Source organism: Scylla paramamosain, chromosome 6, assembly GCF_035594125.1.
Source record: "Scylla paramamosain isolate STU-SP2022 chromosome 6, ASM3559412v1, whole genome shotgun sequence".
Classification (NCBI taxonomy): Eukaryota; Metazoa; Arthropoda; class Malacostraca; order Decapoda; family Portunidae; genus Scylla; species Scylla paramamosain.
The window spans coordinates 25440136-25464496 of NC_087156.1; the positions used below are offsets into that span (position 1 = coordinate 25440136).

At 36.0% G+C, this 24361-nt stretch overlaps 2 protein-coding genes and 1 long non-coding RNA gene across 4 annotated transcripts in view; 1 reads left to right on the forward strand and 2 right to left on the reverse strand.

The window, feature by feature from the left end:
• Nucleotides 1-62: 62 nt before the first annotated feature.
• On the reverse strand, nt 63-15313 carry LOC135101495 (DNA-directed RNA polymerase, mitochondrial-like). Of its 2 annotated transcripts, none has more exons than XR_010269292.1 (23): nt 15235-15305; nt 14916-15117; nt 13637-13738; nt 11868-12724; nt 11547-11690; nt 10980-11144; nt 10617-10793; nt 10266-10406; nt 9830-10006; nt 9277-9460; nt 8828-9008; nt 8247-8462; nt 7798-7939; nt 6981-7181; nt 5655-5816; nt 4112-4285; nt 3604-3762; nt 2734-2920; nt 2100-2242; nt 1830-1958; nt 1450-1621; nt 918-1009; nt 63-207 (listed from the first exon to the last, which is right to left on the reverse strand). XR_010269292.1 is itself a non-coding variant. In XM_064005546.1 (23 exons), exons 2-23 carry the CDS (start codon nt 15043-15045, stop codon nt 78-80), a joined length of 4164 nt encoding a protein of 1387 aa, XP_063861616.1. In that variant the 5' UTR covers nt 15046-15117; nt 15235-15313; the 3' UTR covers nt 63-77. The 2 variants fall into 2 exon arrangements, 1 of the variants encoding a protein (XP_063861616.1); XM_064005546.1 differs by having other exon boundaries at nt 1450-1634; nt 1844-1958; nt 15235-15313.
• A 707-nt stretch (nt 15314-16020) lies between these two features.
• LOC135101498 (uncharacterized) lies at nt 16021-21266 on the forward strand. Its single transcript, XR_010269294.1, has 2 exons — nt 16021-16261; nt 17195-21266. It is a non-coding gene; the product is annotated as an uncharacterized LOC135101498 (long non-coding RNA).
• The window catches only part of LOC135101496 (heterogeneous nuclear ribonucleoprotein K-like), a 99320-nt gene continuing 93423 nt past the window's right edge, over nt 18465-24361 (reverse strand). The window contains 2 exon segments of the mRNA XM_064005547.1: nt 18465-21077; nt 21208-21264. Coding sequence (XP_063861617.1) covers nt 21038-21077; nt 21208-21264 — 97 coding nt within the window. The 3' untranslated portion in view covers nt 18465-21037.

Consider the following 24361-nt stretch of genomic DNA (forward strand, 5'->3'; position numbering starts at 1 on the left):
AAACTTGTACAACTACTACACACACACACACACACACACACACACACAAATGAAATGCCATATACAAATATAATTTATTACGAGAAGAAATATACACTCTTTATGACATTATCTATATCAAATTCTCCTTTAGTTGGAACTTGCTTTACAATATTGTTGAGCTTCATTTTAGAAGAATCCAAAGCAGAACCATCATAGGCAAAGTCACTGAAAGAGGAAAGACAATGACATTTAAATAGATGTTTTATAATACGGGTTTTCAAATAAGAATATAAAGTAACACTAAAATACTTCATCCAAGAGAACCAAATAAGACTTTTGACTGAAGATGAGAAAATTAATTATAAAAATTAATTAACCTGTGATGTCATAGGTTTTTTTGCAGATTCATAAATTAGAATATATAACAAGAATGAACACCACTGAAATATAATGACAAAGCTATCTGTTTATCAACACAACTGAGATGTCCCCTTAATGGGTAGGTAGTCAAGACAAGATCAAACTCTCATTGCAGGGATTAAATGTACAGAGAAGGGCAGTTCCCATCCTCTTGCTCTGTCTCTTTTAGTAGCAGAAAATCTGGAGGCAATATCCTTCCAACCTGGCTACAGAATGTATGACCAGACTGTATATCCTATTACAGGGGAGAAGTAAGTAACTTAAAAAAAAAAAAAAAAAAAAAAAAAAAAAAAAAAAAAAAAAAAGGTAAGTGAGATGAATTAATGAACTAAATGGCAGAATGAATGAAGAGGCTACAAAGTCAATGTTTCTTGACAATGTTTTATTTAAGCTGAAAAAAAATCAAGGGACAGATTGGAAAAGCAGTGAAGAGGGGAACAATATTGTTGTCAAAACCATAAAACAGAAGAATGTGGGTATGGATATGAGGAAGAAATCAAGTCAGTCTACTTTACCCCTTGGACAGTCCAAACTTTTTCTGCAAAAATCTGGAAAGATCTTCCAAAATTGGTTCCTTATGAAGTGCAACAAACTGGTCCCTGCAAATCTGAAAAGCAAATATTAAACTGAAATATTTACAAGGTGGGAGTATGAGTTTTGACAGATTCTCAACATATAAATGTTCAATCTTTACTTATTTGCTCAATCATTTAAAAAGAAAATCAAATGAGACAACATATATTCTTCATGTGAGTGCATTACTCTCCTAATAATAACAAATCAATTCCACTAATACACACACTGTCAATGAAAATTTGAATAAAAAAAATCAGAGCATTATATGAATCTAAAGAACAGCCACCACATATTCAATATATAAATTTCATCCCTGATACCCATCAGTATATGAATTCTCTTGACATCCATCAATAAATAATTTTCTCTCTCATCCTCTTGGACCAGGTTAAAGTGATCTTCCTATCTTAGGCATGGACTCAAGTGCTGAAAATGATCTTCAGAAAACCATATTTCCTAGACCTCTTTTACCTTGTTCATGATGTTAACAGAGCAGGCATGAGTCCAGAAGCAGTCATGCACTGATACAAAGGTAATGCCAGCTTGCTGACAATGAAGAGAAGTCAGCATCATATGGGATGAGTCCAGGGAATGAATGAAGTTGGGGGGAAATGCATTTTTCTGTTTCATTACATTTGGCTTCCTATAAACAGAAACAAAAATAATAATAATTAAAAGTTATGCTTTTAATAATATAGAAAAATCTTATAGGATACTTTACTTTCAAGTACAATATTTCTATCCAAAAGGAAAAATTATATAAAATAAATAATGTCATAGTAATAATGCATTACTGAATTCATGTCAATATATATGTACATATAATCATGCACTAAACTACTGTTTCTTACATAAAAGAGTCTGTGTAGAATGTTGATGGTAATTTTCCTATGGAGATTTTGGTCACCGACAAACTTGCTATATGGCTGAACCACAGGCAATCCTAAAGGTGTGATGTATTCCAAATTTTCACCCCTTGTCTGAAAAAAATAAAATAAATAAAAAAATAAATAAATAAATAAAAAAATAATTCAGCAGAAAGGTCAATCAATACCCAGCATCAAATGATCAATAACACATACAATTTTCACAAGTATGATATAGCAAGGCCTCAGACATACCTCAGATACAATCTTAGCACAATCTGTAAACCAGTTTTGAATCTCCTTGGTTGAAGTGAACATTTTTTCAAGGCAAAGAAATGTTTTGTGCACCAAGTAATGTGAAGCTGCCCATCGCTGACTTGCAGGAAAACCATCCAATGCTGCAAACAAAAAAGATTAAGTAGACTATAATGCATATTACCTAATGTTCACCTTGTATTTGCATGTAGTATTAAGGTGCTGTGCTTGACTCTTCAACTACACCACAGTTCTAATAAAATGTGGTGTAGTTGAGGAGTCAAGCACTTTCATCAACTTTCATCATCCACTCTTCACATAACACAAGCATCTCTCAGGAAAATCTACTGTCAAACGATAGATTTTTATGCTTTTCTATTTTAGTTTCATCAAAAAGATATGTAATTAGTGTGAAGACCTGAGGTGGAAAAAGGTCACACTACTTTCTTTAGAAGAGGCAGCACTAATTGTTTTTTCCTCTAACACCTGCAGACAAACTTACTCAACTTTTCACTTCTTAAATATACCATCAATTACATTACTGCCATGGCACACTACTATGCAACACAGGATTCATCTTGAAAGTATAAGACACAATGAACTCCAGATTTGGTTTATATTTCCTAGAGCTTACCCTTTAGCTGTTTCTCTATCTGGAGTCGTGCTCCATATCTTGTCACTCCATACACAGTTGTCATGACAGTCTGCTTGATGACTTTGCGCTTGACATGACCTTCCAGTACCTTGGCTACTGGAGTACCAGATGCAGCATCCTTTTGTCTCTCTGCTTCAACTAATGCAGCAACATCTGAATAGACATCCTGAAATATAAGATGCTGATTAGTAGAGACAACCCTTTCTCCCTCAGTTTCAATCAGCACTAGACATCATATACTACAAGAAATGTTGATCAAATCCCATATCAATGGCTATGTAATGTATTATATGACACAAGCTAGAAGTAATACACTGAATTTATTATCCACCTTTATACAATACTGACATCTCACACAGAGGGATAACTGAGATAAAGAGTCCAAATACTCACATAATCTCTCTCTCTCTCTCTCTCACACACACATCAATAAATATTAACTAAGAATGAATTACCATCTTAGCCACTAGGCATCTATGGCAGATCAACCTTCAGTGACCACACTATATGACAGTCCATAGCACAAGCATACCCATGTCTCTCCACATCAGGACACTGTAGCAGAACTGGTTTGCTGATGCTATGTTAAACTGAACCTATTTCCTTCCCTGCATCTAACCTCAGCAGCTCATTTGACAACATGTAGGAAAACTTTCCGTAAAGGTCCACAAAGTCACATCCTACTGTGTATTTACATTTGCTCTCCATTCTTCATCTTGTGTCTAATACTCTTCTCACACTGTCCCATGCCCCTTAATCTTACCCTTATACTATAAAACATTTTCTATTATCTCTTTTTACCCAGTCATATTTTAACACAAATCAATAAATCTATAAGTAGATACTTACCTGTGGTGCTTTACTGGGTGCCAAATTGACAGACATGGCGCCAATTTTGTCTCGTCCAAGAGCAGCATAATGTTGGAGTCCATTGCATGAGCCATCTTGATGTACTGGCAGCTGGGAAACATATTCTTCTGGGTTACCACTACGAAGGGCTGCTGCCAGCTGGAATGTACAAAACCCAATACTAGCTTGCAAGTGTATTTCTTAATTTTCTGCCATGGCCTCAATCACATTCAGGTGTTTATCAAATACACTGCTGCTCATCTCTACTGATACATGAATTAACACTGCCAGCAGACATCTTTAATTCTTAGAACTGTTGCTTTCATTTCTCTTACAGATAATCTTACAAAAACTTTCCTTTTCCACAAATGGAAGTCCATGGAATCCAAGAAAAAAATAACAAATACTTCCAGTGAAAGTAGTCTGAATATTAATGGATAATTGTACTTATCATGGGAAAGTACAGCAACTAATAAATAAACTTATCAGTAAGTCATAAAGTGCTCACCTCTTTACAAGCTGCCAGTGTTTGCCATGGTTCATCACTCTTGGTCCACCAGCGGCGGCCTGTTAGGGGATGGTCAGCGGAGTCCAGGATGTCTTCCATTATTGACTCACAGTATTTAATGCGGTCCTCAACAGGCTCTCTCTTTACAAATCCCGTCAGATTTATAAGATGCAACTGGAAAGAAATATACAATTGCGTGAACCTTCATCTGCAAATTAAAAAGATGATAAATGATTTTAACCTCTTACCTGTCTGTGCCAAAAACACCTCACTACATCTCAGAGTATCACAAACTATCTTTCACAAAGATATATTTCATTTCCTGTGGTCATCTCATTCCTCTTCTTTCTTTTTTTTCTTGTCAGATGCTGTCACCTTATAATAATAATTTTAAACAATAACAAATGTGATATCATAATTAGCTCTGAGTAATGAATATATCTGCTGTGACAGAACTTGGTGAGCTGTAGACTGACATCAGTACCATGAGCTGCCACTACTGATCTATCCAAGCACACAAGCAGCCTTTATATTCTTCTACTTAAAGCAATTACAGTGGAATCTTGGTTACTGAATGCCTACCTTTTCAAACAAATCGGTTTTTGAACAAAAATTTGAACTCGTTATTGCTTCAGTTGTGGTACCATAATTCGGTTTCAGAACAAAGTTACTTGATTTCAAATATTAAAAGACATAGCAAAAGCTGCTGTTTATTACTAATTTATAGTTTTTATAAATATTTACTTTGTTTTTATATATTTGGAGGATAGACAGAGTGTAAGGCAGTAATTCAATCTTTGAAATAAGGTAAATGTGATCCCACTGAAAAATCTTGATGTAAACGAACAATTTTAGGCACTCAGGAGTTATCTCGAGACACCTGTGGCTCTCTCCTTGACTCCCAATGCCATCACTACTGCACAACTGCATTTTTCCAGTAGCTTTTCCAAGTAGCAAGATGTCTAGGTGTTATGATCACCTTAATTTTGGCAGTAAGTTGTTCCTTTCTGTGCCCTTCTGTAAGGCTTCCCTCACTAGATCAGTGACAAAGAGAATACCTTCACACTCTAAACAGTATCTTCTGATGAGTTCTGTGTCATTAAGTTCATCTAATAAATTCTTTCTGGATAAATAATTTGTGAGCTGGAGATGTTGTGAAGCAGCCATCTTGACTATGGGGAGAATCTGTCATAAGCCACTAAGACAGGATAGACTGGTAACTGTGAACAGATCAATCCATTATACATTGATTCCTATGGGAAATATAGTTTCAGATTTCGAACAGCATTCCAGAATGATTAAGTTCTACAACCGAAGTTCCACTGTATCTACTTTAAAAAAAATTAATGACTTCTCTATCAATTTGATAATTTTTTTTTACATGTATCTAATGTAATTATTTTATGAAGAAAAAAATCAGAATATGATTATTATAAGTTATTAAAATTTCTTTATTTCATCACTTTTCTCTCCAAATAGACTTTGTGTACAAGTGATTTAAGCTATGAATATACATAAATGAGCATATTTTGCTACAACTAACCTTGAGCCACTGCAGACCATTTGAACCCAGCTTTTCTCCCTTTGCAAATTTAAGGATAGAGCGGAACACATCTGAACTAAGATGATTAAGATGAGGAGGGCAGGGGTACACCCTCCCACGGAAGTCCATGTTGTGGGGGAACCAAAATATTCGATCTTGAAACTGTAAGAAAAATATCATTATCAAGATTTTTTAATTTAAAATTTTTAAGTACAGAGGGTGTCTGAGTTACAAGGTAAAAAGTTATGAATGTTCAGAGATATGAGCAGTCTACTCGCAAAATGAAATTGTGCTCTTAATATTGTTTCCTTTGCTCACCAAAAGTTCAAATTTGGTACTTTGCACCACATTTACATAGTATGCCACCTCACCACTACCCATGCAGCACAGCAGCATAGCAAAGGACTGCCCACTGCCACAGGACACAGACCTTGTAGCAGTTTATTTTGAGACGCTAGTTTAAAATTTAAATTTAATTTAAAAACTTATCATACTGCACCACTGTGAGTCTGGCTTGAGATTCCATGATGCATGCACCTCTGTTAGCCTCTGAGAGGCATAGAGCCTGAAGGATTGTGCTGCATGTAAAAAGTCTACTCCATTACATTAAGTTCACAAATAGGCAAACATACCTGTCTTATGCTTTCAGCCAGCCATCTTAATAAATTAAATGAATGAAGGCATGCATAACCCAGAAAGGAGAGAGAGAAAGGAAAAATAAGCATGAGAGAGAGAGAGAGAGAGAGAGAGAGAGAGAGAGAGAGAGAGAGAGAGAGAGAGAGAGAGAGAGAGAGAGAGAGAGAGAGAGAGAGAGAGAGAGAGAGAGAGAGAGAGAGAGAGAGAGAGAGAGAGAGAGGAGAGAGAGAGAGAGAGAGAGAGAGAGAGAGAGAGAGAGAGAGAGAGAGAGAGAGAGAGAGAGAGAGGGGCATATTTGAGTCTTTCATTTGGTAGAAACCTCAAGTCTGTCAAGACTCTGTAGTATCACATCACCCCTAAGACAAGATGCTCTCTCTCTCTCTCTCTCTCTCTCTCTCTCTCTCTCTCTCTCTCTCTCTCTCTCTCTCTCTCTCTCTCTCATGGTATTAAATCAAGTGTGTAAGTATTACATTGTTTGCAGAACATATGATACTTTTTTTTTGGGTGCCGAAAAATTATGATGACCAGTTATGAGCAAAACAACTTACAAGCAGTATTCCAGAGTGTGTCTTGCTTGTAAGTCAAACCCCCTCTGTACTAGTTTCCTTTAAGGAGAGACATATATTCTTTGTTACATATTCAAAAGTCCAATATCCTTTTTTTTTTGGAGAACCACAAACTTATACTTACATGATGAGCTAAGGAAAGTTTGTACAGTGCATCACACCACAGAGAATGCATTTCATTCTTCCTCTGTTCAAAGTCCACCCGCTGATTCCGTATCTTGTGTACTTCAACGCTGCTCATGCCAGGTTGGATCTTCTGTGGTTGAGGGCACTGGGATGGTGGCTGGGGGATATCTAGTTCTTCGCATCCATTACTGTTGAAGAGCTGTAGGAAAAAAAGTAGTTTTAAAGTTTATATTCTTTAATCATCATGAAAATCTTGTTTGTTAATTTACCAATAAAAACCTGTCCAACATATCAGCATCACCATGGCTATCCAACCCCAGTGTTAACTAGAGAAATAAATTACAAAATTAAAGGCAGCAGTATTCTATATAAAGGAAAAACAACCCTTAAACATGAAATGATGGATGACCACAGCTGTCCCATGCGATTTTAAAAACTTATGTTTATATTAAAGAAGTCTAGGATAGTTAAACTAATTTATGTCAAGGTCACATTCACTCATCGGTTTATGCTTATTTGCTACTAAGATGTCAATTACCAAATTATTAGGATTCCAAAGCTCATGACTGTAGTCTGGAGTGAGAGACAAAAGTAGCAATAGGAATGTAGAGAGGACTAACACTCAACTTTGAGAGTGGTTCAATCTACTAGAATATCATTGTTGATATCCACATCTCAAATCAGACAGAAACAAGAATGGTTTGACAACTGTTGCATGGAATGGAAATGACAGATGAAATAATATCAAAGGACATCTACCACAATATCAATGACCAAAACAAATACATTAGCTTGATAGTAAACAAAAGCTATACCTCAGTGATAATATCAAGCATGGGTTTGTTGACCCTCCATGGAATTGAACTCAGCTGGTTAAGGGAATCCATTATTGGATATAGCTGTTGGTTCCCACACTCTTCCATTCGCTGCTTCTGCTGGTAAGCATTATAAGGTAACCTGTAATCACCAATGAAAAGAAAAAATGAGTTTGAAAATATCAACACTGTCATCATCATCATCACCATTCAATACCCTGCAAGATGAAGGCCTCTCACAGTGGTTTGGGGATTTATGTCTTATACTCCACCACACTGGCTGAGGGCAATTTGCCAGGGGTCCTACAGTGAAAGGAGACAAAGCTTAAATAATATAATATTCATCATCATCATTTTGAAAAGCTCTATAAATGTGCTGCCTTGAAGGAGTAAGTTAAGTGAGTGATGGAGAAATGCAAAATATCTTTGTTGTCAATGTTGAATCTTACCTTACAATTTTGGCATTATTCAGTAGGTATCCTCCTAAGTTTGTAGAAACCCATGGTAATGGAGGGCAGACCATGGGGGACACTATGGATTCAAAGGTGAGGGTGGGTTTGGCAGCCTTCTGGTACAGCTCTACCAGAGATGGTGATGGCTTGATCTCATCTACAGTGCGGTATCCTTTAGTTCGTTCCACCTCATATATAGCAGGATAAACATGCCTGAAAAGTTACGGAACAGTTGTGTGGATAAAGCAAGACAAAAGTAAGCTGGCATATAAGAAATGCTTGAACAAAAGTACAACAAAATAGAATTCATAGATTATAACTGGCCATACAAGGGGACATTGTTGTCAAATCTGCTTTCTTGAATAAAATTGCATGAAGTAACAAACTATATGAAAAAGAGAAAGATAAACACATAACAAGCTGGTGCCATTTATGTAGTGTTGGCACATTTGATGCAAGAGGCATCCAGAAGAAGAATTTCAAAGGGAATTTATAACATGAGTCAAGAAATCAACACCATTTTCAGCTAAATAAAATAATGTCTTCATAGCTAAACTCTCCATACTAGTTTCACATACTTTTCTGCATGAAGGGGATTCCACAGCATCACTTTCAGAAGAATGACTGAGTACATAAATTTGCCAATGGATGTCATAACAGTACTGGGCCACTCCACAGGACTGTGCTCCAGTGCTGGGCCACTGCAGTGTGAGTCAGCCAGCTCCTGCCATCTCACTCGAGGAATGTATGTAACATTTTCTGAAATGCAGTTGAAAAGCACAGTTATATTCTATTATCAATCTATACTTTAATTCATAAGTTGTCTGGGCACACTGTGACCAGGTTAGAAGAATAGATACTGTATTCATTACAGGCATAAGAGGACAGAGCAAGGGGACTGGGAGTCCTTTCTCTGTATTTTCAATCTTGCATGTGTTTGGGCTACCTTACTTTAAGGGGAATCTCATCATCGGATATAAATGAAGATAGAGAAAAATCAATATAAACTCATATTTTTTATACAAACCTTTTTCATTGTCCAGGTACCAAGTAGTGTAATCTTTATAAACATCTTTCAGTCTGTCTAACACTCCAACTTCTTTCTTGTACTTTACCACATACCGCATGTACACCAGCTCCCCAAGGCGACGGAACATCATGTATTTAGTGAAGGAAAAGCTTTCTGATCCTCGGGCAAGTCTCTGAATTTCCTGAGGGAATATTACAAAAGCTTTATTAGTGACTATTGTCTCTGATTCTTCACCACATGTATAGTGAATGAAAGTACTAAATCTCTTTTGGAACATGAATTTTTTCTTGACCATGTGCAAATAAGCACTTGGGTTTCTCATTAATGAACAATCAGCAAGCTATACTGGAAAATGGATTGGAATGCTCTGGAGAATTGGTTTCCAAGATAAGAGCAAACTTGTGACTGAAGTATGAGTACAAATGAGAGAACATCTCTTAGTGAGGAAAAGGAAAGTAAAATGTTATGCATGGGAGCAGATGTGGGACAGAGCCAAATCATGAATTCCCTGAATGGTGATAATGACTGAAAAAAAGCTCCACTGAATTACCTGCATCATTATACTGATGAACTCCTCAGGTGGAAGGCTCACAAGGTAAGGATAGATGGACATTCTTTTGTCCAAGCCACTACCATAAAATGATTTTTTCATCACTCCCAGCTGAGTGATGAAGGTCTGACGCAGCACGCTCCTCCATTTCTCTTCCCAATCCTCAAGAATTTTTCTCTGTAATAAGTGACATGCAATATCATCTTATGGAAAGGAAGGCTAGGGTTCTAAGGAAACCCTAAAGCTACACAAAGATATTACTTTATCTCTTAAAATGACATATAAGAAATTAAGTCAGTAATAGTAAAGCTACTCTTATGTCAAGAAAATCACAATCAGTACACAGCTTTCACATGCAGGTTGATCATTCTAACTTGATACCTTCCCTATGATGACTAACCATCCTTCAATAAATTTCTATCCAAAGTGTACTTACATAATGGTGAGTGTTCTTTGACTCCTCTTTCTTTTCGATGCTGTTGATGACTAACTGGCTACTGGCCTCCAGTGCAAACTGTTCCTTCATCCATCTATTCAGCATCTCCTGAGTCACAATCCCATGAGCTGGAGAAGGCACCTGTTGGGCACATATGCTATTAGTATCCTAAGATGTAAAATAATAAAAATTGAAGAACAATGAAAAATTACAAAGGAAGAATAATAGATTTTATATCCATACATGAGAGATATATATACAATGCAGTTGAAATTCTCAAATTAAACCTATGCAGCACTTTATAACAGCCTATCTGCACATAAAAATCATGATGGAGTAAATATACAATACCTTGGTGGAGTACATAGTTGTATTGAGATTATTGACCAAGTTGCAGGAATACTCTGTTTCTGTCTTGACTTGCTTGATCTCAAAATTTGGATCAACCTGAGTAACTGCCTTTAGTGCGCACTTCAAATCATTCTCAAGAATCTCAGCTTGGCTGAACACATCCTCTAATGTAAAGCCCTGGAAGAGAAAATATAAGTCACTCAAGCTTGAAAGACAAAACGCTTGAAACCTAAATAGGAAAAGTGCAATCTGGGTCTGCACCAGGCAGAAGCATGACTAGTGTAATATTTTTAGTCAGCAAAAGGGTTTAGCATAAATGAGATCTATTATGCAACCTGAGAGAGACAAAAGCAGAACTCTCACCTCATTGTTCATGTCTTCTAAATATAGTCTGATGTTCTGCGTATTATTTTCGGACATTTCTTGCTGACCCAAGCAGCTCAGCAACAATGCATAGGTGGTTACATCTGGATCTATTCCATCTTCCTTAAGGCATCTGAAAAGTTCTTTCATCTTCTTGAAATTTTTCTGGAAGAAAAGGAATAATTAATTAAAATCTAGTGTAAATTTTTCAATTCTTCCTTTATATTGCCTGTGGCAGTTTTTATGAGGAATCATGCACCTAACAATATACATACTGATTAATGAAATAAAAATTCAATCTGAATGTGCAAAATTTGAATTCTGCCTAAATGTCTAACAAAAGAAAAATGTTGTGGAGACTTTTATAAAAGTTTGAATGTGTACATGCATTTCATTTCTCTGTGCCATCATACTTATTTGGCCATGCATATAATAAATAAATAAAAAGAAAGGTTATGTCCACTCCAACACTACCATTAATTACATAACTTCTCTAATTGGTCCATCTTTAAGTATTAGGCTTCACATAACTATCCAATCATCACTACACTTTTGTGTAACAATTACTTTGTTGGCATATCCTTGGAAGATAAGGTTGTAGACTTGGACAGAATTGACTTTCTGGCACTCATCTTTCCGGTTTGAGTGGTGAGCACACTGACGGTAGTACAGAAGAGTGTGGGTGGCACGATTCAGCATTCCCAGGTTGATCTGCAAGCAAGCAAGTTTTACAATACATTTATGGGTGGCATGATTCAGCATTCCCAGGTTGATCTGCAAGCAAGCAAGTTTTACAATACATTTATCATAATATATGTAACACTGACAAAATTAAACATGAAGCTGCAGCAAGATTTCATTACAAAAAATCAAGCAAAAGCCACTCACACACACACTGATGTATGCAGCAAGTGACTGATTAAAACTGGTTTCCCGTCCTCTTCTTCTCACTTCTTTGAAATATTTCTCTTCATCCTTCTTATTTTTCTTATGCTTCTTTACTCCCTTCTTGGCTTTAGGTGTTGGCTCAACCTTGGGGGCAGGAGTTTGGCTGGGCTCCTGAGCCTCAACGTTTTCCTCCAAAATATGTAGCACTTCTGGACCATGCAATTTATGTTTTGATTTTGACTTCAACACTTTCTTCCTGGACAGAGGTGGCACAGTTTTCTGAGTGGTGTCTGGACTCAATTTCTCTTTATTTACAGCAGTAGACACCTTTTTCACAATGCCCTTTTTTCTTTTCTTTGTAGTCACAGCACTTTCCTTTCCACTTTTCAGTGTCTTGGTATTACCATCCTTAGTTTTATGTAATATGTTTTTCTTATTACCAATCAATGATTTAATTTCATTACTAAGATTTTCAACAGGTAGTAGTGAGCCATGTGGATGGTTTAATTCACTATCCATTATCACCTTTAAGTTTCCTTCATTTATTCTTAAGGTTTCACTAACAGTGTCTGGTAACATGAAACTTGAGTCATATGTGTGAAGTGGCCCTTGGTTCCATCTTATTTCATCACTAATATTTGGGTAAAATGTCACTCTATCCTGAAACAAAGACTTAACAAAATCTCTATCACTTTCACGCATAATATCACAACTTGATTCCACAGCACTTTCACTTGGCATTTCAAGTGGTGGGGGCACTTTATGTGTTGAGGCAGTAGCAGCAGCAGTTGCTAACTGCTGTTCTGACAGTGAAAAACTGTGCAACTGTTTACTTGCACATGTTATTTCTTCTGAAACTGTAAGAAAAACAAAATTGAAATATACTTACATGAAACTTCAGACATGATTCTTTTAAGACCAAATTCATTGTTTCATCAAATGATATCACACAACTATTCCCTTACAATGTATTTACAATAAGACCATAAAAATCAAGAATGTGGGTATCAAGAGATCCCACAGTCTGAATCGTAATGGCAATGGTTTTGTAATAACATGGATCAATAAGCCAGCCACTTTAAAACTATATATATAAAAGACTAAGAACTAAGGACATATTTCAGAGAAAAGGGGTTACGTGTTGCTTCTCATAAAAAAAAAGAGAAAGCCGGTGTTCCCAAAGGCGATTGGTCAGTTATGCTCTTGGAATGTCCCATTTCAGGAATGATGGAAATACCAAGAAACACAGAGAAATGTGGAAGGAAGGATAATTGGCATGGAGAAATATAACTAAATTTTCAGTTTGGAACAATTCTGTCTACATCTGATGCCTGTCTCTAGAAACTCTCCAAAGAGGGTGGTTATGAAAGGTTTTTACATAGCACAGGATATATCTGAAGAACATACTGGAATTATTATGATTATAGAAAAATCAGATTATAGAGATTTATGCTGTGGTTATATTAACAACAACCAATGCTCAACAGGACACCAATTTTCACACTGGCTGTGACCTTACAGCATGGCTCATCATGAGCAACCTGATCTGGATATTTCAAGAAAATAAGAGAATAAAATTACATGGAGGGGAAAGATACTGCATATAGCATACAGCCTACAATTGTGAAAAGGTGTCTCTCTGTAAAGTAGGAGATACAAAAAGAATAGGAGACATGGAAGATGAAAATTTACAGTGTTTAAGACTGAGTGGAGATTTTTACCATTCTCTATTCCATCACATTAGCTGCAATAACCATGCAGTGTCTCACCTTGAGCTGAGTTCTTGCTAGTGGAAGCTCTTGGTCGTGATCTGGCTCCTGCAGCCTGAACTCGGGTGGACTGATTTCTTGTAATCCACCTTCTTGAGCCACCTACAAAAGATTAATATTAGTGAAATAATGTATAAGTAAAAGAGGCACAGGGTAAGTTATGAAACCTACACAATACAAAACTGATACTCATTTTGGAGCAATATCTTCAACAGATAATTTAATTTGAGACATCAAATCATTCAACTACAACTCAATCTTTGTATGTGGTTCTGTTATCAGAATAACAATGCAAATGACAAGAAGGCTTTCACTTGCTGCTATAAGTCAGAGGCACAGTAACATTGCCAAACTGAAATCAAAATACATTGGGGCCACACCCTATACCTGTTCTGCTAAAGATTCTTTGAGGGTTGAAGTCCATGGTTATGTGATGCTGTGATTCCCAATAATCTTAAAATGTCTTTCACTATTACATTTTGAACTGATTATACTTGATTCTGGCTTCCCTACCCAAAGTCCAAGAGGTTCTTGACTAGTTACTAATTTTTTTGCTGCTGGTATAACTTAACAAATTTTTTTTGCAATGGAAACAGAAGGTAAAATCAATCAATTAATTGTCCTAAGCAAAAGTGAACTGTAAGGGGCATCAGAAATTTGTTAAGTAAAACTGCAAAGTGACCTAATCTCCTTGACCTCTAGGGTAGTGCCACCATTAGACCCAATTACCTCTGGCTGCAGTCCCTGATTTAAAAGCACAGCACTGGATATTTTCATACTGGAGAGGGAATTCACAGCAAACTTACAAACAGCCTGTGTAATTAAGTGAAATCTAACTTACATAACCCTCACATAAACCTGACTGCCACTGACTTCAGAGGCAAAGAATATAAATGATTTAAGCTGGGAGCAAGTTAGTTATATAAATGTTATCTTCAACTTTTCCCTAGTGTTTGTCTGTGTGAGTTTTTCTAGTCCTCTATTGGTTCCGTGATGCATATATATAGTCAACCCCCTCATTACCTGTACACTTAATTTCCTGAGATCTTTTAGAGTTTGAGGGTAAGAAAATCCTCAAGGTAAGTGATCAAGGCAAGAAGTATACTCGTTCCTGAAAACTATGAGTACTGCATCCACCACTGACCACTGGACAAGTCTATTACAAGATATGAGTGCCAAAAATATCAACTTGGAATGTGCCGTGCCATGCCGTGCTGAGGGCTGGCTAATGCTTCACATGGTGCCTGCCACTCGCTCCTCACCGGTCACCGCCACTTACCTTTGCACCACGACTCCCCGCAACGGTCAGGGAACAGCCGACCGTCATCTCGTATCACTCCATTCCTAATTCTGAAAGTAACACGGGAGTTTGTCTTCAAAAGGTTCAGCCAACAGCCGACTGTCCCCATGCCTGCAGAGCCAGCTGACTGGGGGCCGGGCTGCCGGGGGGGTGGTTTGTATGTGTCCGGTGTGAACGAACGCTGCAATTTTTTTTTATTTGTTATTTTATGTTCATTCGATTTGGAAACTGGATATTATTAAATTAATATACATGTATGCCACTAAGAGTCTGTATATTTTGTGTTATAATTTCAAACCCTTTGGCGCAGCAGACGACGGCCCTGCTGCGATCACTTAGCCTCGCCTCATCCTGCTATGATGGTTTTGTAACCCAGTAAACGCACCCTCAGGCTCGCTCGGTGTTTTATTTTCATGCTTCTCACATGACTTTATATGCCATCATAATTCATATATATATATATATATATATATATATATATATATATATATATATATATATATATATATATATATATATATATATATATATATATATATATATATATATATATATATATATATATATATATATATATATATATATATATATATATATATATATATATATATATATATATATATATATATATATATATATATATATATATATATATATATATATATATATATATATATATATATATATATATATATATATATATATATATATATATATATATATATATATATATATATATATATATATATATATATATATATATATATATATATATATATATATATATATATATATATATATATTTCATGCTAGCATAGCGACATACAACAAAATATTCAGTTCACTACAACTTCCCAGCAGTATTCATAAAAAAAAAAAAAAAAAACGTGAAAAGGACCGACCAAGGACACGAAAACGAAAGAAAAAAGCTCGCTGATTTATCGCACTCCGCCCCAACCACCCTTCTCCCCCCGGCCAAAAAAAAAAATAAAATAAAATAAATAAATAAATAAATAAAATAAAAATTCTGAAACGGGGACCAATTTGTTTCGATATCCCGATACTCTTCTTTTGAAGAGTATCAAGAAGGGAAACCTAAAACAGGCAGAGTTCGGAGTTTACAGTGAAAAGAATGAAATATTAATTGAGTACTGTGCAGCGAGAATGCAGAAGCGGGGAGGTGACACCGAGAAACATAAACAATGATGAATTTATATAGGTAGTGACAAGGACTACTATGCTACCGGTAGTCGGTAGCGAGGAACTTTGACACTGGGAAACACGTACTGGTCTGCACCATCTCTCCTCCGTTCGTTACCTTTTGGGTATGCCATTCTTTGTGTACTGTTTATGTCCTCCACTCAAGCACATACGACCCTCCTCCTGTTCTCTTCTCTTTTATCATGAATATCTCTTGTATGTTAAAACTGATACACTTATGCCGTTCCTTCGATATATTAATTCCTGAGTATGTCCCTCCTCGTTACCTCAAGCGGAACATCAACTCAGCGATCCCAGTCTGACTGCTTCAGTCAGCAGCATCGCCTCTATACCGTTCACGAAAGCATGTCTCGCTACCGTCTTGCAGATTTTCCTTCTACCTTTGCAGAGATCCTTCCATCACACAACACTCCTGTCACCCTTTTCCACCCGTTACATATGGCTGTAGGCTTCACTTCTTTACCATTTTACATTCTTTAGAGAGACGTAGGTTAAGAGGGGACCTGATATAAGTCTTTAAGTGTTATAAGGGTTATAACAAGGGGGATGTAGGCAAAATTCTTAGGATCAGCAACCAGGGTAGAACAAGAAATAACAGGTTCAAGCTTGAAAAATTTAGGTTTAGGAAGGAGATAGGAAAAAAATTGGTTCTCAAATAGAGTGGTAGATGAGTGGAACAGACTCATTAATCATGTTGTTAGTGCTAGGACACTAGAGAGCTTTAAGAGAAGATTAGACAAGTTTATGGATGGGGATAATAGATGGAAATAGGTAGGTATATTTCATACAGGGACTGCCACGTGTAAGCCTGGTCACTTCTTGCAGCTTCCCTTACTTCTTATGTTCTTATGTTCTTATTGCTTTGGACAGCTGAGAACTAAAGTATTTGAATTCATCTACCTTCACCAGCTCCACTCCCTGTAATCTCATCATACCATCTCCATAGGTCTCATTCACACACATTTACTCGTCTTGCTTCTGCTGCTTTTCATCCCTTCTCTCTTCAGCGAATTATCCACCTTCCAATTCGTTTTCAGTTTCTTCCCGGCTTCCTGTATCTCACAGCGTCACCAGGAAGACTGCAGCCAAACCTCATCCCTCAGTCTGTACATCGCTATTGCGAATGAGAAAGGACTCTGCTGGATCGATCCTTGGCCTAATCCAACGTGGACCTTAAAACTTCATAATTCACACTGCACGTCTCATTAGAATCATACTACTGTGTGTTAACGTACGACATATCTTTCACCACACTCACATAGTACTTATCTTACTTCTGACTTCGTGTGCAATACCAATGCTCCTTCTGTGGCATCCTGTCATATACTCCACAAACTTTTTTTTTTTTCCCTGCACACACTGAACAAATTTGTGTTGCTTCTTCCTGATATGAAGCTGTATTGCTGTATTGCTGTTTGTGGATAACTAGTTCTCCTTTAAAGCTCAAATTTTATATTTTCCATAACTTCATGGTATGACTGGCCAACATAATACCTTTGTAGTTGTACTGATTCTAACAGACTTATTTCCTTGTGATATGCAACGTAATTTGGGCATCTAACCAATGCCAGGTGTAATTTTAACATAAATTCTAAATCCCTGTTTTTAGTGCACTTAACACTGAATCCTAAACACACAATCAGCCATTTCTGACCTCTTTACATCGGCTCCTCTGGGAGATATCTGGGCAAATTAATCACCCTCTCTACATTTACTAATGTTAGGTTTAGGTTCAGTCCATTCATCATTTTTCTGTTTGCAAAGGAAGAGAAATCAATCCCTTCATTCCATCTTCTCATAAATGAGATTGAAATATTATTTGCAAATATAAGCAAACCGAGGATGGAAATTTAGTGTTTTCCAGTCAAATGCTTTCAATTTTTCATATGAGCTTGAAGAAATTCTTGACGGTCATGATTCCTTCATTCAGCATACTTAGGTCTTTTAGACATCTTAAGAAATGCTAACAACACCCTACATAATCAGGAGGGTGATATTGACATTGTCACTGAAACATTCTTATTTATTTTCTTGCACAACCTTATTTATTTTCAAACAGGTGAGATACTTCTAATACATTTTGTTTATATAGCAAGATATTTTTGGATAAAAATACTAAAGTGAGGAAGTTAACTTGAACTGAGGAGGGAGTAAATGAAACACATCCCATGATCCTTCTTAGCCACACAGGTTAGAAATAAGTATCAAATATCAATAATTTTCTTTGTTAATTTGAAAGACGTACTGATGTAAAGAACAAAATGTAGAAACTGATAAACATGTAGGAAAGGTAAAAGAATACATTGATATCTTCTGGTATTTATTCCTTTATATGAATGCAAAATACATTAATCACATTACAAAATGGATGGCTTCAAGAGTTTTAAACTATGGACACAAATAACAGTGTCTGGTCCTTATGTATAAATCAAATCTCTTAAATGTGAACATCCAGTCAAGTTGCAGGACAATACTTGCTTTTCAGGGGACCATAGGCACATCTTAGACTATCAATTTAATCATCCAAACTTTGTTAATTATAACCATTTTGTAGCTTGTGTGAAATCATTGGTAATGCAAAGTTCAATTGTCATTACATAAAAGCTTCACTAGAAAGGAAGAACTACATGTGTGTATTTTATTGAAGTTCTCATGGAAGGTGGTAACTCACACAACATGTCATTATGGCATTTCACAATACAAGTTTTTCCCTACTGGGCCAGTTCATGCATAGTTAAATTTGATCCCCTGAGGAGCAAATAGTGATTCTTGTTAAAATTTCTAGATACACTGGACATAAACTCTATACGAGGTAATATAACTTCAAATACTAATGTATGCAGGCAATGGGGACAGATTACCTATTTCCTATTAGAGTTAAGGCTCTTTCTTACATCATAGGGAAAAGCTTGCTCCAAACTGCAGAAAATTAAAATAAAACTATACCAAACCTGGTCAGTGTTACCAGGAGGAACTACAAGTCAGTATGAAAAAAGCCAATGATATAACTTAACAATACTTTCTTCTTGGATGGCTTTGGAGCCCACAAAAAGGGGTACTCAACATCTTGCAAGTGTTGAGGGGCAGGCTTAATCAGATGTAAAAATAAACAATAATTTGTAACAAAATATGTGCTGCATGGAATGTCTACTTGACCTACAAAAGCAGGGATGACAGCAATAACTCATTCTCAAACAATTAGCCAAATCACACTTTGTGAAAGTTATCCAAGGGCTTTGAAACCTAAATAGATTCAAACAAAGCTGAACACAAACTATTCTATTTCTGTTATTAGTTTAAGGTGATAGGAGCATAAAGAAAAACAAAAATAAAAATAAAAGATATAAAATAAAAAGGAAGTGAAAAGTGCTGTGGGAAATTGGAATTGTATATTCCAAATGACTAAGAAGGGGAGGGAACCTGCTGGAGAACAATGAAGTTGTGGCGAGTGTCCTTTGTCTTTCTTAAAAGTGGTGACAACGATACCTTTGTACACGGACAATGGCTTCAATTATCAGGTACAGACATACAAACATACTAGGAAAGTACCTTAGATGTTAACTTAACTGATTGATCTCAGCAACACTTTTCAATATATTCTCTCTATGGCCTGTGCATACAACCCTTCCTCTTCATCAAATATAGCTGATTTTTCTCTACATGTATGTAGTATGTTTACAAGGCAAAGAAATCATAGTCTACTACATAGTTAAAAAACCTGCTATGACCTCCCTCAAAACCAATATCGGCTAAGTAAACATCTTAAATACATCCCATGGAAAAACAGGAGCTAAAGCAAAGGGCAGGATAGCCTCTACGTGAAGGGCACAACATCTAACAGTTAGGGTCTTAGCACAGGAGTTAAGGCAGGAAATATTACTACAACCCTCATGAAAAGAAGCTCTGATTGCAAGGGAAAGATATCTAGTAGTTATCAGATAGAGAGTATGAAAGGTCAAGAGACAGTGTGTTCCTCATTCAGGAGGACAATAAAGAAGAGCAGTGGTGAGAACCAGGAAGTAAATGGTAGAAGTAGTACTGATGGGTTAGATGACAACATTTATTAGTAATCCATATGTAGAATAACATGAAACAAATATTATGACAATAAATTGTACAAAAATACATCAGTGATTACTTTGGAGCTAGTTTATTTAGTCAAATACCTGAATATTCATAGTTTATTAGTGGACGTTAGACTTCCAATATGAAGTCTAAATATTTATGAATTTCCCCTTCCTCAGATATCATTCTTTTCACATGATAAAAGTAGAGAATCTACAATTGTATTAAGAGATTATAAGAAAATCAAAATATGTAATTCTGATATTAACTGAAACACTGCCTTAAGTAAAAAACTATACAGGTTATGTTTTTGATTAACAGTTACTTCAATATATTGGATGGAATCCTAGCCGTCATCTGTGAGGTCATTCCATCAACAGCGCTCGTAATTTCCTTATCTATACCATCACTGAAGCAGGTACAATCAACCAAATTGCACTCATTTTGTGCTTCAAAAAAGTCCCCCAAGCATAGTTACAATCCTCTCAAATTAAATTTATTTGGCATTATCAACACCCTATAAAAAAAAATGCAAATTGTGGCATTCTTTACCCAGCTCGGCTTGGCAGAATACTACTGCAACTCTGACACTTCAGCAATGATTTGCTAAAGTCCTACATCAAGAGCCTTACCAGCAACTGGAAAGGCTTGTATTTTTTTTTTAATCCTAGAGTAAACATTCTACAGCACTTGTGTTAGAACTCTTCCAAACAAGTCCCTAAGCCTAGTGGTTTAGCTTTTTGCAATAAGTGTTGTAATGTGTATCTACTTCATCAATATGAGAATCTGAAGATGGCTGGACTTACTGCTGGTGCTTAGTATCTGCGGCCAGTCTGACCTCCAAACTCCCTCACGCTGTCAAAATAACAATTTGAAAAGGTAACAATTCAGGTTATCTACCATTAGGTTCTATATTGATCTTAGGCAGGCTACTTATATAGTGAGATGCCTGTAGTGGTAGTATATGTCTAGCCGCGACAATTACCTAGTCTGCTCCTCATAGTCTCCACCCTGGTAATGCTGGCCGCCGTACTCCAGCACACTGCAAAGTAAACAAAACAAGACAAAATATTATGAACAAAATCTTGAACACATTCGCACACATACACACTTATTACACAACACAGTCAGCAAACTTCTGCCAACCCACTCCTGCTTTTGAAAATGTAGTTTGTTACAATAAAACTATATTACCAAATTATATATATATATATATATATATATATATATATATATATATATATATATATATATATATATATATATATATATATATATATATATATATATATATATATATATATATATATATATATATATATATATATATATATATATATATATATATATATATATATATATATATATATATAACTCTTGAACCACCTTAACATAAAATGAAACTCGACAATTATATTAAAAATATTTTCACATATGCATCCTAAACATTAAGCCATATTGAATTACTCAACCACAATATCATAAATAAGCTAGATAATGGAGTACAGTATAATCTGCTTAAATTCAGAATCTGGCATTTCTTTCCAAGTATTTAAATTTTAAGAGCATCAACAACCCTGAGTAGAAATTGGATCAGCAACAGCAGCATGGTAGTAGTAGCAGCATCAGCAGTAGAAGTAGTGGTAGTAACAGCACAACAGCAGCAGCATTAGCAGAATCACCATCACCAAGTAGTCTTTGTCATGCAGGTTAGTGACTGATGCTGTAGGAGGATTAGTGATTTCTTGTTATCGAACACCAAACAACAAAATCACTAGTCTTCCACACTGCATGAGCCTGTTGTTAGTTGGAAGTTGAGCTGGGTTGTTAGTAGCCATGTTAGTTGAGGCAGCATGTAAACCATTAACAGAAAAAATTACCAATGAAGATGCTCGAACAAGATGTTGTTAGGATGGCAATTAATGAAATTTGCAAATCTCTGATAAACTGAATGTTTAATAGGAAAGGAATAACATTTGATGGAAATATAATGGAGTGAAAAAGGTATGTTCAAACTTCTTTGTGGAACCTGATCTCACATAATGAGTTAAGCAGTTATAGAAGGATTCAAAGTTATACCTTGTACCATGTAGTATATGTGCATTCTGATATAAACTACAAAAACACTGCAAACCCCAACATAATATACTGTACATAATGTATTTTAGTAATGTATGTTAAAGTAACCACAGGCTGAGAATCCTTTATTGAGAATTGCTGGGGTCAAGTGTTGCCAATTTTTGGATTTTTCAATTATTGGAATGAAGTAATATTTGGATAAATGAAAACTGGGTTTCCACTGAATGTATTCGCATGAAGTTTGCTCAGTATGAATATCTGGTTGGAGAAAGCCTTGTGAATGAGGTGCATCTGGAGGCCTATTGGTGTCCCCCGAAAGGAACTAAGACATTGAAAGGGAAGATGAAGCACACTCTCTAGCCACCTGTTGGTGATTTTTCACATTAGTTCAGCACAGTACACACTGCATTGTATAAAGTGAATAAAAATTAAACATTCATTATGATATTTTTGAAACATTATTTATATAATACAGTAAAATTATTTTTAATATTACCTTGCTAATTTGTGTGGTATTGATATGCAAAATAGAGAATTCCTGATAATGTCTGCACTCTGAAAATTTGAGGTATTTGATGCTTCCAGACTTTAGAATTTTATATAAAGGATTCTCAACTTATATGTGGTTCCAGACTGTGCACTTAAATGAAAAGGCTAACCTGTGTCTGAAAGTTCCTACATGGAATGAGGATCAGGGATGCAAATAAATGACACTGCTTTCCAAGCTCTTCATCAAACAAACCCTTGCTGTCCATGTTTAACAATGTTTTGTGAATGAAATGATGTTCAACAGTCTGAGGTTATCAGGATTTTTGTTAGTATAAACAAAGTTCCTCCTCTTCCACATGTAACAAAACCTACAAATTGAAACAAACATATTTATATACGTTGTTGAAAGTTTTGGTTGGTGTGGATATGTGAACAGTCAGCATGAAATGACATCACTATTTTAATCAATAATAATGATGGTATTCCAATACTGGAATGAAAATTAATCAATGCTATTAGTGTCCTATTCCTAAAATATGCCATTTCTTGACACTAAATTCCAGGGAGCTTCACTCAATGCAGTCAATCTTGATCTTTACTTAATTTTTCTTTTTTATCCTATCCAACACAAACAATCTGAATTCAGGAATATTTCTCTATACAGAAAACTCCCAAGTGCCTGCAATAATATATCTAGTGTCCTTTTCACAAGGTTTCTGATACTGTGCTAAACTTTTACAATCCCTGTGACAGACACAATAACCTCAAATTGTACTTTACCATGTGAACCAATCCTGGAGTGCAGCTTGGTAGGCTGAAGGATGACAGACACACACACACACACACACACACACACACACACACACACACACACACACACACACACACACACACACACAAATACAGGGGCAACATAAAGCCCTTAAAGAACAGGTACATACAATAATAAAGGCCACAGACTCTATCCCACAACCACACAACACACACAAGACCTGTGTCACACACAATCTGATCAAGACCTAACACTGAGCAGTCTTTGCAACTCAAGCATACATCTATGCCACTCACGCACACTGAAAACCAATTAGGGGCAAGATTCTAGCTTTTTTTTTACCACATGACATGCAACTTAAGATACAAAAACAGAAGTATGCTAAAATAAACTGCAAATCTTTTCAGATACAGAATAATAATTTTTGGCTTTTATGTATAATTATTCTGAATGTATATACAGGAACTGGAGAGTTTTCTGTATTTCTTGTGCTAAATGTGATGAGCATCATTCACTGCGTTTCACTGTCAGTTTTTACTCACAGAGCTGTCAAACACAACCAATAATGACAGACCCAGGTAAAACTTTCAAAATTCTCCAGTGACTGGATTACTGTTATGAGAACCTGCTGTTCCCCTATCAGGCACACTACAACAATATCACCAAGGTGCACTGATGAAGGGGAAGGGAACTTGGTGTGTTAGGAAGTTCACCCTCTGTAAGGCCAACTTCCCCACCATCCAAATACATACAGTCTGTGGAGTCTTCAGTTTTTGCCATTTGTGATGCCTACTACTAG

Coding starts and splice junctions, on each gene's coding strand:
- LOC135101495 (XM_064005546.1), bottom strand. CDS start 15,045: ATGGGGACAGTCGGCTGTTGGCTGAACCTTTTGAAGACAAACTCCCGT. Junction 10,407..10,616: donor CAACTATGTACTCCACCAAG/GTATTGTATATT, acceptor TGTGCCCAACAG/GTGCCTTCTCCAGCTCATGG. Junction 8,463..8,827: donor AATCCCCTTCATGCAGAAAA/GTATGTGAAACT, acceptor GTAACTTTTCAG/GCATGTTTATCCTGCTATAT.